Consider the following 15818-nt stretch of genomic DNA (forward strand, 5'->3'; position numbering starts at 1 on the left):
TCGACATAATTCCGGGCCTCTCATTACTCTGAAACCAAAAAATGAAAAAGATTTTTTAAATATACAGTTGTCATTATAGCCCGTACCAAAATGAAGACAGTGAAGCCAAGTTTGGAAAAATAATGATTGTACAAAAAAAAAATCGAAAATGAAACTTTTTTCAACTTGTAATCATTTAAAAAAAAAATGAACGAAATGAAATATAACTGTGGTCGAAGTAGGGGCGAAAATTACCTGTCTATTGTGTATTGTATAAAATTTTCAAGTTATTTCGTTCAGTAGTTTTTGCGTAATCATGTCCACAGTTTAAAAAAATGGTGTTTCCAGATAAAGGTGTTAAAAATTTTACGTGTACTTTCTATATGGATAGTAACAAATTTATTTTATACTTTGAACATTAATGAATACACTGTGAAAAAAAATATAAAGTCCATTGATCCTACCGTTTCTGTTAAAAAAAATTCGTAAAAATAGCCTTGAAATCGGCCTACTTCGCATATTTAGGGGGTCAAGGGGGGCCTAATTCCTCCCTTAAAAATTTTGAAGTTACTCCCGTTCTACTCTTCAAGGGGGACAAATGAGGGTAAGAGTAAAAAGGGTCTTGGCACAGATTTAAAGGCCTCTCCTGGGATCTGTGAAATTCGAGGGCAAAACGATCAAAATCGATCCGCGTAGTTCTCGGGGTGTGAAGTTGCCGGGTCTTGTTTGGATCGCTCTGTACTTGTCGCTGTACTTGATCGCTCATAAACTTGTCTACTAACTTGTCTAAAAGAATACGAACACGGGATGTATGAACAGAGTGCGCGGTACCTGTCGCGATAATTGCACGTCGTTCCGCATAGAAAGCCACAACTCCGGCCGTCATGTCGTATCTCGTATATATGATTCGGTTTTAAAATTACAGTGTGGCGAGACCCGGCATATAAAGTAGCGGAGGACATAACGGAAAAAGGTAAGCAGTTCTATGAGTAACGATTAGGCTGATATTACGCTCTTGTTTTGAGAGCGCCAAGCGACGCCCTCGAAATTAGATTCGTTTCTCACGAGAGTATCGTGAATCGCGACTACGTGACATCTAACGCCTCTTCTTTCTCTCTTTCTCTCTTTCTCCCTCTCTCATTCTTTCGCACTCTCTTCAGCTAAAATGGTGAGACAGCAGAAAAGGGAGGGTGAGAATAAACCACATATCAAGCGACCTATGAACGCGTTCATGGTGTGGGCCAAGGACGAACGTAGGAAGATCTTGAAAGCCTGCCCAGACATGCACAATTCGAACATATCGAAAATTCTTGGTAAGCATACTCATCGGTATCATCTTTCATATCCGCGTTTGTAGCCAGTGGTGTTCAATCGTGGGTCGGCTCTTTGCTCGACGGTAACTCGACACCGATTCGATCGCGTCTGCACCGATAGAAATCTCAATGTAACCGAACGGGAGTGACAGACGAAAAAATCGGCCACGACGAACGACATCTCCGTTACCGTGTTCGATAAAAAAAAAAAGTTCCCCCGGGCGCTCGGCCGCATGAGAACTTCATTGAGACGACTGAGTACATATAGGGAAATACATGCCGTGATATAAATATTACTTGTTTTTCAAATATTCCCTAAGTTCGCATCCACGAATCTGTCGTGGACTCACCGCAGGCATCAAGAATCTTAGCAAGTTTAACGCTTCAATCGGGAATATTTAATCAAATTAAGATGCTCGAGCAAAAAATTGTTAGGGCCATCCTTGTAAAGCATAAAGCCTCGATAAGGCTGAAAGTAGGATGCCCTGAAAAGGGATATCTCATTATTACTACATCAGGCCCTGAGATCTTTTAGGGATGCTTGAGATTTTAGGAAATAAGGCTTTAATAAGGAAAACTGAGTGGGCGTTAGAAGGATCTTTTAAGAGGATGCTTTAGATATACAAAATCAAGTTTTGTTATAGAAAATTGATAAGATCTGAAGCGTGTAATAAAATTGTCATAGTTTAGTATTGTTTCAGTAGGTACGCTCTATCTGGTTTTTTTAAAGATTTTTTAATTATACCGCAATTAAAAACAAATTTTATTAGTTTTATTAGTTTTATTATGCCATATTCATTAGTCTCTTTCAAGGATTTTTCTTAGAAGTATTGCCTTCGTTTTGAAATGTAGCAAACTGTAATAGTAACGAGATTTTTATATGTAAAGAATGTTTTATGTTATATTTTATTGTGAAGTATGCTATACTTTTAAAATAAAAAGATTCTGTTGTATACTAACAAGGTTATAAAGAAATAAAGAAATTACAGTCTAAATTTCTTAGAATGAAAAGAACGAATATTTTTACTCAAGCAATGATAAAAATATTTCCTTACAAGGACCTCATAATATTGCCTTACAAGGAAGGACCCATTAAACCATTTGTTACACATCTTGTAGGGCCCTTGTTTTTATATCCTTACTAGGGCCCGATTAATGTTAAGAAAAAATAATCAGATCCTTACCAGAGCCCTATTAATTTTTCTACTCTACTAAATGATTAAGTGAAATAATATTAAATTAAAAATAATATTAAATTAAAGAAGATCGAGTAAGAAGAAGGGTAAACCGAGTAATTACTTTTCTTGGCTACGAAATGATATATTCCTCCCGTGTGTAAGAACCTCCCACAGGCCCATTTTCGTAGCCGAGTTTTCATCCTCGCGCTGCCGAGGCGCTATAAAATTCAGTTACACGAGCCGAGTCTCTCCTCTTCGCGTCCACGCGAGATTTCACGTTAGTGAACAAAACAAAAGAGAAAAGAAAGCAAGATACGACCCAGATCACTCGGTTTGTCCGAATTACAAAATGCGGATTAAAAGGCGCAGATAACACAATCTCTCTCTCTCTCTCTCTCTCTCTCTCTCTCTCTCTCTCTCTCTCTCTCTCTCTCACACGTTCGTCGTTTTGTAGGCGCCCGATGGAAAGCAATGTCGAACTCGGAGAAGCAGCCGTACTACGAGGAGCAGTCGCGGCTGTCGAAGTTGCACATGGAGAAGCACCCGGACTACAGGTACCGGCCGCGGCCGAAGCGCACGTGCATCGTCGACGGCAAGAAGATGCGCATCTCCGAGTACAAGTCGCTGATGCGGCAACGACGGCAGAACAATATCCGGATGTGGTGCGGCGTACGGGACGGCGGCCCCGAGATGGGCTTCTTGTCGCCGGTGGGCGCCGACCTCGGCTCACAGCATCATCCGGGCGCTGGTGCCGGTCCATCGGCGCGCCCGTCGGTCTCGCCGCCGGCGACGATGCTGAACGGCAGCGGCGGCGGTGGCGGCGGTGGCGGCGGCGGCGCCGGCCCGAGCTCGGACCACCCCTCGTTTTATTACCCGCAGGACAGTCTCTCGCCTACGGACATGATGAACTTCTCGCCCGAGAACTCGGGCTCGATCGGCGGCTACGACGCGAGTCCGCGGCATCACGACGAAGATTGAACCGTGGCTCCGGGTCAGCCACTTTGGCCGCCCGGAGCATCATCGTCATCCCCATCGGCAGCGGCGGTGGTGGCCGCCGCCGCCACAGCCGCCGCGGCTGCGTCCACGTCGAGGCTCGCTCATGAGCTCTTCTGGTAACCGGAATCGTCCGTCTCACGCTGCGGCACGCTGTGCCTCGAGACAGCCACGAGCCGCCGCGAGTGCCGTGAAGTCACAGACCGCGACGTCGTCGTGCCTGAAGACACGAAGACGCGGGTCGGAGCGGCGCTACCCGCGCGACCAACGGACTACTCGGAGAAGAGGACGCGCCGCTCTTCCCGGCGAAGAGCCGGCCGCGCCTCGTGACCTCGCCGGAGGTTGTGATATAAACGTTCTATCTCTCTGTGCCATCGTACACGAAACGCGAAGGACTTGCCCGCGAGGCAGAGGCGCGAGGCACATGCCATGTCCACCTGTGCTTGCTGAGAGCCCGCCCGATCGTCGTGACGTCGCTCGATCGTCACTCGTCCTTGGCCCGTGCTCGACCTCGCGACGCGACTCCATTTTCTCCCGGTGCACCGACGACGAAAGCTCTCGACTCCACGTGTATATCTGTTGCTCCCGTCTGAATTTGCGCGCCCGCTCCCCCGCGTCCGTCGAGCCTCCCTCGTTAGCCGTTCGCTCTCTCGAGCACCTCCAAACGAAACACCCGTCGGTCTCTCGCGGCCTTTCAACAATTCCGCGACAATTCCGAGCCCACGCCGACGACGTTCAATCATTTTCTACGGAACCGACATCCACGAGCCGTCGTAGTCGTCGTAGTCGTCGTCGTCGTCGTCGTCGTCGTCGAGCCGTCCAATATGGGCGTTCTGAAATTCCGCCGGGACGTCAGCGTCGAGAGCGACGACGCCTGTCGCCCGGTTTTTCTTCTGCTTTCGTACACTTGCGCGACGATATCGCAGCGACGTCTCGCACATGCGCCGCGGCGGGACTCTCTTTGCATTCTCTCTCATCGTAATCAAAACTGCAGTCCATGCGAGAAACGCACGATAAGCCGCGATCACAACGGTAGCTGAACGTGTAGATATATACGATCGGCCGATAGCGAGACGTTGAAGCTCGCGGATTCGGTTGCGCTCTCGGGCGCGAGACGAGGGCGAGGGATGCACACACGCGCATTCGCACGATTTTTATATAAGACAATCGCTTCGGCGCGCCGCCGACTCGGACGCGACTCTCGTGCCGATCCCCTTTGATCGGATACTTCGATACGTAGCGACATTACGTAACACGTTGCGACACGATGCATGGCCAAAAAGTCTTGTTCCTATTCCTTCTAGTGTGTGTATGTGTCTCTAACGATACGCCATTCCGGTCGCGGACGTATTGAGCAAGCAAATGGAAAAAAAAAAGGGAGAAAAAGGCAAAAAAAGAAAGACGACGACGTAGAGATTAAAAAAGTGTGGTCTAAACAGCGCATCCCCCGCAACGACCGCGCGCGTCCGGACGCGTGGACGCGCACGTGGCATTCTCTGGATACCTACCTGTCTACCTAGCGGCCGCCAGTCCGTTGTCTCTAATGTGCAACCACCGTATCTAACGACTGCGTTCGGTGCGCCGCGGCCGCCGAATCGCCGGTCGCAACCAGAGTGAGAAACGACAGAAAAAGAAAAGAAAAAAGAAAGAAAAAGAAAAAGAAAAACACGTTAGAGGATAATCGCCCGGGCGACTTGCCCCGCGCGTGGAAACGCGTGAGGGAAACGACGATTTCGTTTAATTAATATCACCCATGCTTAGTACTTATAGTATTTTCATCGTTAATTTATTGATCCTAATGTAATACGCGGCGCGTAGCCGAGGCAATAGTCGACTGAACGGGGAGGGGGGAAGGGAGAGCGGTAAAATAGGACGGACACGTGAATTAGCGGAACGTCGATCTATTAGTACAACGTTACGGTAAATATTGCGGAAAGGATTGCATAAGCGGTATTGTGGGGTTTGTCCAACGATTAGCGCGCGCGCGCGCGCGCGCGAGAGAAAGAGAGACTTTCCGCGTTTGTTTCCGGGTATGATGCGAGGCGCGTTGCGTTACGTTTCTCCAACTGTCGAATTATGTTTGCGAACAAAGAGGTTTGCTATGTAGAGACGGGGCCGATGGAGAGGGGAGGGGAGGGGAGGGGAGGGCAGGGAGGAGATATTCATGGCCTCTCATGGTGTAAGAGGCGAATACGGTTGTAACGTAGTTAAGCAGCATAGTCTGAGAGACGATCGAACAGCGGCGATGTGTAATGATAATGATTTGGAGCTCGATGTGATAATACTTATGTGCCAAATAGCGTTTTCGCGGGCAGGGGGTTAATTAACGCCTCTAGTTCCGAGTCGCCTCGTTGGCTCGACGTGAAACGAATTTTTGCGTCTCCTCTTTTTTCACTTCTTCTTCTTCTTCTTCTTCTTCTTCTTTTTTTTTTGTTATTTATAATCAGTGCAATTATATACACGGTACCTAATATAATTTTATAAAGAGAGCCAGTATCCTCAATATATCTGCACCTGTTTCGTTGGGACTCGATAGGTGTCAGATTAGGATAGCTTAATGTTGATAATAATTTATTTTATGTATATAATGGATTTGTACAATGTATGTCGGGGATAATTATCGATTACGCGGTCTGACACGAGCGTCAATATTATTAATGTACAGTGTAACTATATTGTGATGTATCTACATAGCTACGTTATGTATGTAATTATTCGAAGTATGTAGATTAACAATGTTAAACGCGATACATATTCTTATTTTCATTGTCATTATTAACTTTATTATGATGACGATTATTATCATTGCCATTGGTGGCATCGTCATTATTATTATTATTATTATTATTATTATTATGATTATTATTATTATTATTATTGTCATCATCATTATAAATATTACAGTTATTACTATCATCGTTGCTACTTAGTACTATTATTTAAGTGTAATCAGCCTTATTATTTCTAGTAGCAAAAAAGGTTGTACGTGCCAGTTTAGACAAGAACGGCAAGTAGAGAAGTTCGTTGATCGTTTATATATACTCGAATACTCAACCAAATTTTAATGTCGTATTCTGTGTAACGCATCTTTCCTTTGCCCGTAACGATTCGTCCTAACCACATTTGTCACAAAACGGTGATTTCAGAATACCACATGCGCCAACTTGAAATTTATATGTCTACAAATTCTCCATTTCCATTTTATATTTTACATGTTTGAAACTTTGCCTCTAGCTTAATTTTTGTCGCCTTTCGGTTGGACATTTAAAAATAAGTTACAAATTCCACTTTTCTCCACTTTGCCGTTAGATAACAGCAATCAACAGAAACGTTAAATATTTCGAGTAAAAGATCTGCCTATCTTGCATTTTTTTATTGTGCCATACTCATAACTATCGAAAAAATTTAATTATTTTCATGTTTGCAAAATTACAAGATTAAACCATCTAAACTAATCTAATAATATAAATTGCCCATGTAACAAAGTTCGGCCCGCGTTTTTTATTTCAAAATCTCATCGGCCTTAATTTATTCGTAGTGTCTGCTTTAATAAAAATCGGTTCTGCATTCCATCGATTGCGATTTACATCTATCTAATCACCGAAATTAGCAATAATATTTAGTCCATGGCGATCTCCTTACTTTCGGATATCACGTTACGCGATATAATATCAGCACACAATTATTATATTTACTGGCCTTTACATGCAACCAATGCGAATGCAAACTGTAAGAATAGTAAATTGTAAATCGAATTACGCTACTAATATTATAGTATATTTAACATAAAAAAAAGTGAACACACTAACATCCACTCTCAATATTCCAAGCATTCACTTCATTTACATGTACGTTGTTGTTAATGGTATAAAAAATATATAATAAAATAACGCTTTATCGAAATTCAATCTTAGTTCTAGATATACGACATTATTTCTAGATAAAACTTGTACGTACAAGGAATGTGTACATAGTTGCGCGGTACCGTTGCAAATGGTGTGAGAGAGAGAGAGAGAGAGAGAGAGAGAGAGAGAGAGAGAGAGAGAGAGAGAGAGAGAGAGAGAGAGTGTGAGCGAGCGAGCGAGCGAGCGAGCGAGAGAGAGAGAGAGAGAAAGGTAAAAAGTATGAAAAAAAGAGTCAGAAGCAAGTGTGAGTAAAGTAAAATTCTCGCAATCATCTTAACACTACTCGTATCGTGACCGTATTACACACTATTGGTATGAATAAGCATAAAATCAAAAGATATATAAATATATATAAATATATATATATATATATATACATATATATATATTTAGGATGATGGATAAATCACTACTTATATATATAATGCTACTTTGAATTTTATTTATTGATATGCATCCTCATAACGGGATAATGTCCGTTTTCATCGCGGCAGTGTTAAGATGAGCGTACAAAAGCATACAGTAGAACAAAGGAAAAGTCATACTTCGGAACGCGCATTGTGCAATATAATCATTTAGAGATGTAGCGCTTGCACTTACCGTTAACAGAATACCCGTCGCGTTCATCGGGACATCGAGAAATACAATGACATTTTTATCGACAACAAAAAACTTTCAATAGAAATCTATCTATCAAGACCGCACCACCAGCTGGCTGTGAACTGTGCAACTAACTCTCCTAGCTCATGTTTCATTTTCTGACAAAAAGCACTCTTGTAACGTCATTACTTAGATCAAAACATACAACAATTGACACTGGTGAACTGCAATTATTTATTTATGTTCACATGATCCAAGGTGACTTTTCCTCGTAGGTAGAAACATCAAATGCACTGTATCACAATAGAGAACAGCACTATTATATAAACACACACGCACACACAAACGTATACACATACATATACTTATGTGTATATGTATGTATGTATATGTGTATGTGTGTATATGTATATGATTATATTTATTATAATAATTTGAAAGCTAGGTACTCTTTGTTGTTTGTATTTTACAAGCATAATCATTATTACACCTAAATAAATATCTATATAAATAAATGCAAGAGTGTCAGTCTTGCATCCACTTACCTTAAAAAAATAAAAACAACGTTTAAGATAATAGATAGGAGTTATTTAATGATAGCGTTGATATATATCTAACAAAAATAGGGTTTCGTCTATTAACAATTCCGCGGCACTCAATTTCTGTATTGACTTTTGCACCTTTTCCAGTTGTTGCTTCTCAGATGGTGTGACCATTTCTGCAATCTATAAGAGAAAATATCTTTTTATTGTTATTATTTGATTTGTTGCTGTTGCACTGATGTTTCATACACGACTTACATCAGCTAATTGTTCTTCGGTGGCGCCATGTTCTTTCATATTGCTAGAGAGTATATCCACTCTTAGTTGCTTATCAATCATTCGTTTATTACTAGTTGACTCGTGATCTCGTCTCTGTATGATATTATGCAAAGCATGATAACAATGCCCGATTTGCATTTGGACAACTTGATTCAAATCGATATAAAACATGAAAAATGTTTTCATCGGTCCAGCTGAAACTCCACTTCTTTTCATTTCTTGCACCTGTATGTAACCTTCTTGCGCCAAGGTGTATGTTAACAATTTAGCTTGTCTCGTTGGCATCATTGCAACTTGCTGAAGTTGTTCTAATTCAATGGTGGTTTTATTACGTATTAATCTAAAAATATAAGAAAATCAAACAGTTACACATAAGCATAGGACTATAGCTTACTTTTCGTTTTTCATAATAAAGTGCAATTTTTTGAAGATTGAGTATTTACACCATTACCTAAAAATTCTTGCAGCTTTACTGCCAAATTTTTCCGTTACGATATTGTCCAAAGTTGCCCACGCCAACTGATTGAACGCATTCTTCATGTTGACGCTGTACTGCCCTCCACTGGAATCGCCAACTCGCATGATAAAACGATTGCTGTCTACTTCTATAAGATGCAAGTATTGTTCGAGATATTGCTCCAATTCTGGATAATTCAATTTCTTCACTGCATCCTTTATTTCAGTATATGGAATTGGATTTGACGTATCTGACCAAGATGCAGTTCGCAAGTACATCAAATTGATCAACTGTCTCATTAGTTCCCCAGCATTTTTATCAAATTTTTGAGTAATAGCTGATATTACAATTTGGTCCCTATATACACATGTGCTGATTAATAATTTTTTATATACGCAAAAATATCAATATCGCAATATATCTAGAATAAGTAAACATAACTCAAAATCATATTCGGTATTTTATTAATCAACTAAGGAGGAACATCTGACGCAACAGTTTCTCAATTATATAGATTTTTAATTCCATTATTAATTTAAAGCGTTTCAAACGTCCTCGCGATATGCATCATATACCATTGAAATATTATTAAATTATTATAATAAATGTTCCTTATTGAATGACAAATAAAGTGCTGAAAGAGTATGTATACACACACACACACACACACATGAGTTATATTTATTTACTCTAAAGATAGTGAAATTTTGTCATGTACCAGAATGTCGCAATTTATTTGTCTGCATCGGAACTTTATTTTAAAAATAATAAAAAATCGTTAGAGATCTTTACCTAAGATCTTGAGTAAATCGATCAAAATTGACTTTCCAATATATCTTGCTATCTCCGGGATCACCTTCCCCATTTTCCAGTAAGTTAAAAATGACTCGTAAGTTAAGATCCGGTAAATTATAATCTGGCTTTTTCGTATCATCCAAATTCATATCAAAAGAGAGACTACGCATTAGAAATTGATTTTTAACCAATAATTCAAATGTGTCTTTCACATTCTCAACAGATGGTTCTTGAGATGCTGAAAAAAAATATATAAATATATGATTAATACATTATGCATATATGTATATATCTCTTTTACATATATATTACCATATTATGCAATATAACAGCACATCATTTTTAAGAAAGAAAAAAAAAAAAAAAAAAAAAAAAAAACAAATACTAAATACTAAAGACAATATTATATTTTTAAATTATATACTTACACGGTAATTCCTGAATTCTGTTGTATGTTTTTACTATTAAATCGGATGCTGTGATATAACCGTGCTTCAAAACCTCTTCCAACATGACCTCACTTTCATTTCCACAATATGTTTTCACAAGAAACATGTATCTGCAATAAATATTGTTTATATAAGTATATCAACGTTGTATATATAGATTATTTCCAAACCATATAATCAAACTGCACTAATATATTTTGCAAGTGAAAATGGTAGTAGCAAGTAAAAACTAGATTTTACATAAATGTGAAATATTTGATAAGAAAGTTGTAGGACAAAAGAAGAAAACAATAATATTAATGTAGTTTAATCATTTGATTTAAAAATTCTTGTCCATGCAATGAATGTTTCTGATATCAGATAAATAATTTTATTATACAACTAGTATAAAAACTTTTAAACGATACCTTGGATAGCGAAGAATCATAATGATTCTTTTGCAATCGATCACGTATAGATTAGTCTTTTGTTTAATATAAGTGACAAAGCCATGTTTTACAAGAACATACAGTGCTTCTTTTACCTAAACACAACAAAAGATATATATAAGTAAGAACTGTTTAAGCTAAACTTTTAGCTCAATTAAAGTATACTTTTCGCATTCAGAGTAAAACAAATCTTATCACAAATATATAGCCAAGTTCATATTTCATGCGTTTCCATGTTAAAGAATAAAACAAGTAAGTTCTTTGGTCTTTATAGTTGAGTCGATTGAACTTGCAGCAGTTCCTTCTTCATCTTTTTTCTAACGAATCTATCAACTATATACCAGCTTCTTTTCAAATTTTAAAAATATATGTCAATTTAACAATAAAGGACAGACACAAGGTCTGTTCTTTTCAGTTGAACTAGATTGAACTTTTTGCCTTTAGACCAAAATAAGTATATAATCCAGTTGAAAGAAGAAAAACAAAGTTCCACGGTGCAATATTAGTTCAATTAAAAAGGTGCACGCTTGTATATGACATAATGTTGCGGAGAACAGACACAAACTTCCAACGCAGCTATTCAGCTAAAGAGAAGAGCTAAAAAGAAGTCTAATAGTATTTTACACAATATACCTTTGTAGCTGGCAGATCTACTGTAGATATAATCGAATGTAACGACCTTTGGCCATTATTAATCAAATCAGTGCCTACTTGCTGTACAATAGGTCCAAAATGTTCGACTAACAATAGGGAACACAACTTGCTATAAATTCTGGACATATTCTTCGATTCCTCTGATATAGCACAATCGCATTATGCTCTACGTTTTCTTTTCTCCAGCTGTAATTTGTGTGTCACAATCTGCAAAATTATTCATTCAAAAATATGTAAAAACATATAAATATGTCAAAGTTATTCATTCAAAAATATATAATATTCGTAATTACTAAACATGGTCCAGCCGTTTGTTTGAATGTGCCTTAAACAACATGTGCATAGGTTATTCAAATGATATCTTAAACCTTCAACTACGGTACTCAAGAGTGAGCATATAATACCACCGGTTATCGACCAATAGCCAATCGAGATATTTCAAACTAACGTCGTGGCGCTAGCGTCGCTAAGATTCACAACTTTCTGGAACACCTGCGGATGTTATATCTGACCATGTATGGCAACGAATAACGTTTTGTACATTTTAAGAAAGTCTCATTCGGCTGATTAATCAAACATTGTTCGCAATATACATATGCTCTGTAAAAAAGGATCTTATTGAAATCTGTAAAAGCGACGTTTTTGGCACCACCAGCTTACAGATGTGCGTATTTGACAAAGTTATTTGAAACATATAATATTTTAGCACCAAATGTGATTGATTCGTAACGAGTCTTTATTTGCTCGGCATACGCATTCGAATAATAAATCGGCCGCGATGGGATCGCGCGTAATTTCATCGATTTCGGGTTATCGGGCGTAACGGTGGAAATACTGCAATAATGCAATGGACGCTGCTATTGGTCACTTCGCATTTAGGTCACACACTGCGCTCCTATCGCGCCTTATTTGGAGCACCAAAGAACATCAGTGTAGTCGCGTTGTATAATTACATTCTCATTCCATGATCTTTTCTTTTTTTTTCATAGTTCATTCATATTACGACGTTTACTTTAAACCTCAATATTTCACGCAACATCTCATTTATTGCCAATGTGAACGTGTAGAAGCATTTCGCAGTTATATTGAATTATATCGAATTATAGAAAAATTATTATTATTGGTACATGTACGTGGATAGGGAGAATCGCTGAACAGAGAGCGATCGGAAATTCAATTGGAAATCGATCGTAATATAATGACCGATTGAATTGTGCGGTACCGTGGTAGTAGCACTTCCGGCGGAACAGCATTGTCGCAGATGATCACGTGATCGAGGATCGACTTCTTCGTTTGTGGCCACGAGGTTTTGTAGTGAAAATTAAGTTTACCGGGTGGAAAAGTCCCCTTATTTTTGTAGTTATACAAAAATGCCCTCCAGCAACCCGTTGCCACCCAAAGAAAATGCCTTGTTTAAGCGAATCCTGGTGAGTAACGGATGATCAAAATACTCTGTTTTGGACCCCACTCTTTGGCTAATAGGGTGCATTCATCATGCTCTAATGATAAAGCACTCTTTAGGAAAAACGGGAAAAAGTCACTGGCGATCGTAGAACGCGGCGTTGTGCTTGGCGTTATGATTGAAAAACCATTACACCCGGCGACACTCCGCGAGAATCGGTATCGCCGATTTCGCACAAACGCCGAACAGAACCTACCAAATTAGAATAGAGATCGCTAAACCTCTATGTATGCTGTAATGCATTTTCTTACAGAGTGTTACATGGTGTTTCTTACAGAGGTGTTACGAACACAAACAATATAAAAATGGGCTAAAATTCGCGAAGCAGATCCTGTCAAATCCCAAGTTCAGCGAACATGGAGAGACTTTGGCGATGAAAGGTCTCACTCTGAATTGCTTGGGTCGCAAAGAAGAAGCTTACGATCATGTGCGGCGTGGCCTCAGGAATGACCTACAATCCCATGTTTGCTGGCATGTTTACGGTCTTCTGCAGCGGTCAGACAAGAAGTATGACGAAGCTATCAAATGTTACAGAAATGCACTCAAGTGGGATAAGGATAATATTCAGATTCTCAGGGATCTGTCGCTGCTTCAAATACAGATGAGGGATCTGGAGGGCTACAAGGTAAATATCCCAGAGAGTAAGTTATTTTATTTAGTACACTTACTTTCTCATATGTATACTGGCGATACTGTAATATAATAAATGAGATCTGTTTTGATTCATATTATATATTAATGTAATGATGATTATTTCTGCCTTTAGGATACTAGATATCAGTTGTTCATGTTACGTCCTACTCAACGAGCTTCTTGGATCGGTTTTGCTATTTCGTATCATTTGTTGAGAGATTATGAGATGGCATTGAAAATTTTAGATACTTTTCGGAATTCTCCAATGGTACGTTATATGTATGTCATGTTTTAGTTTGTTCATTAGTGAAAAGTGTAATTGATGCAATGTAACACATATTTATGACATCTGCAGATATGTTACGATTACGAACATAGTGAACTGCTCCTGTACCAGAACATGGTCATCCAGGAGTCGGGGGAAAGTGAGCAGGCGTTAAAACATTTAGACAAGTATAGTGATCAAATTTGCGACAAGGTTACTGTTAAAGAGACCTATGGTAAGTACGCAATGTGATTATATTTCTTCGTGTTACACCGATACCAAGAATTTTACTTTAATGTTTCTCACCATCCTGTTTCCCTTCAGGTAAACTGAGACTGCAGTTGAAGCAGTATGCGGAAGCGGAACAGGTGTATAAGGAGCTATTAGATATTAATGCGGAAAACACGACATATTATATTAGGCTAGCAGAGGCTGAAAATCATACTTCACCGAGTGAAACGTTGCACATGCTCCAAAGATACGAAGATCTTTTTCCTCGCGCGTTAGCGCCCCGCCGTTTGCAACTCAATTATGCGACAGGGGATGAATTTAAAGCCTTAGTTGATCGATATTTACGAAGAGGTAATTTTCTTTACATATATAATTACGCATACAATTCTTTACACGAGAGCAGTATTTGTCCGCGGTGGCGTGTTGACATTCAATTTGTATCTCTTTCGTCGCAGGGCTTCACAAAGGTGTACCGCCGTTATTCGTGAACCTTCGCTCGTTATACACTGATAAGCAAAAAGTTGAAATCATATCATCTCTACTTGTGCAATACAAGGAGGCATTAAAACTTCACGGACACTTTAGCGACGAAGAGAAAGATAATCCGAGAGAACCGGCGTCCGCTTTATTGTGGACATATTATTATTTAGCACAACATTACGATTATCTCGGTCAAACGGAAAAGGCGCTGATCGAGATTGACGCTGCCATAGATCACACTCCTACGCTTATAGAACTTTTTGTTACCAAAGGACGCATTTACAAGGTAAGACACGCCATTATGTCACATGATCTATGCGCAAAATCTTAGATCCCGTGTTGATAGTCGCTATTTGCAATCCCCGCGTGATACATTGAGATCTAAGCTTGGAATTAACTCGCGTCTAACTCTAAATTCAAATTCGAGTGTCTCGCTCGAAGCAAATTTCAAGTAATGATATCGATCTTACGGTTGACAGCATGCAGGGAACGTCCATGAAGCTTACAAGTGGCTGGATGAGGCGCAAGGCTTGGATACAGCTGACCGTTATATTAACTCTAAATGTGCCAAGTACATGCTCCGTGCGAATCTTATCAAGGAAGCCGAGGAGACTTGTGGAAAGTTCACGAGAGAAGGAGTCTTAGCTATGGAGAATTTAAACGAGATGCAGTGCATGTGGATCCAAACAGAAGCTGCCTATGCTTACATGCGTCTCGGAAAGTACGGAGAAGCTTTAAAAAAGTGTCACGAAGTTGATAGGGTGAGTTGTACTGCGCACACACGTGCATGTATTGTGCGTTCAAGACACCTCGTGGAATCTGTTGTAACATGACGCGATTGTTTGCAGCATTTCTCGGAAATTATAGAGGACCAATTTGACTTTCATACCTACTGCATGCGGAAGATGACGTTGCGATCGTACGTCGGGCTTCTGAGGTTAGAAGACGTCCTTCGAGCTCATCCGTTCTACTTCAAAGCAGCGCAATGTGCGGTAGAAGTCTATCTACGGCTGCACGATTATCCTTTGCCAGATCCAGCGCAAACACAAGAAATCGACACCGGTGAGTTCTTTTATTTTTTTATATGTTATGTATCGTCCTTTAAGGAAGATTATCCTCTCGAAAAGGCTCGAGGCTGATCCAGCCACCGTAGTCTGTGCGATTGTCGAAACCGT

General features: G+C 39.8%; 3 protein-coding genes across 5 annotated transcripts in view; 2 read left to right on the forward strand and 1 right to left on the reverse strand.

The window, feature by feature from the left end:
* Positions 1-5192, forward strand: part of Sox102F (transcription factor Sox102F) — a 66877-nt gene extending 61685 nt beyond the window's left edge. Inside the window, exons 7-9 of the mRNA XM_025301427.1 lie at positions 905-952; positions 1140-1292; positions 2925-5192. Coding sequence (XP_025157212.1) covers positions 905-952; positions 1140-1292; positions 2925-3448 — 725 coding nt within the window. The 3' untranslated portion in view covers positions 3449-5192. The remainder of the gene's footprint in view (positions 1-904; positions 953-1139; positions 1293-2924) is intronic.
* Positions 5193-8534: 3342 nt separating this feature from the next.
* On the reverse strand, positions 8535-11945 carry Polr3C (RNA polymerase III subunit C). Of its 3 annotated transcripts, none has more exons than XM_011144694.3 (8): positions 11871-11945; positions 11552-11779; positions 10898-11013; positions 10470-10600; positions 10039-10279; positions 9241-9603; positions 8769-9129; positions 8551-8693 (listed from the first exon to the last, which is right to left on the reverse strand). In XM_011144694.3, the coding sequence occupies exons 2-8, from the start codon at positions 11696-11698 to the stop codon at positions 8559-8561; spliced, it is 1494 nt and encodes a 497-aa protein (XP_011142996.1). In that variant the 5' UTR covers positions 11699-11779; positions 11871-11945; the 3' UTR covers positions 8551-8558. The 3 variants fall into 3 exon arrangements, with proteins under 3 accessions (XP_025157221.1, XP_011142996.1, XP_011142995.1); XM_011144693.3 differs by having other exon boundaries at positions 11866-11945; XM_025301436.1 differs by lacking the exon at positions 11871-11945 and having other exon boundaries at positions 8535-8693; positions 11552-11698.
* Positions 11946-12942: 997 nt separating this feature from the next.
* Naa15-16 (N-alpha-acetyltransferase 15/16) overlaps positions 12943-15818 on the forward strand; it is a 52302-nt gene continuing 49426 nt past the window's right edge. The window contains exons 1-8 of the mRNA XM_011144691.3: positions 12943-12999; positions 13312-13659; positions 13801-13935; positions 14023-14167; positions 14257-14514; positions 14619-14929; positions 15123-15404; positions 15492-15705. Coding sequence (XP_011142993.1) covers positions 12943-12999; positions 13312-13659; positions 13801-13935; positions 14023-14167; positions 14257-14514; positions 14619-14929; positions 15123-15404; positions 15492-15705 — 1750 coding nt within the window. The remainder of the gene's footprint in view (positions 13000-13311; positions 13660-13800; positions 13936-14022; positions 14168-14256; positions 14515-14618; positions 14930-15122; positions 15405-15491; positions 15706-15818) is intronic.

This window comes from Harpegnathos saltator, unplaced genomic scaffold (genome assembly GCF_003227715.2).
Source record: "Harpegnathos saltator strain DR-91 unplaced genomic scaffold, Hsal_v8.6 scaffold418, whole genome shotgun sequence".
Taxonomy (NCBI): domain Eukaryota; kingdom Metazoa; phylum Arthropoda; class Insecta; order Hymenoptera; family Formicidae; genus Harpegnathos; species Harpegnathos saltator.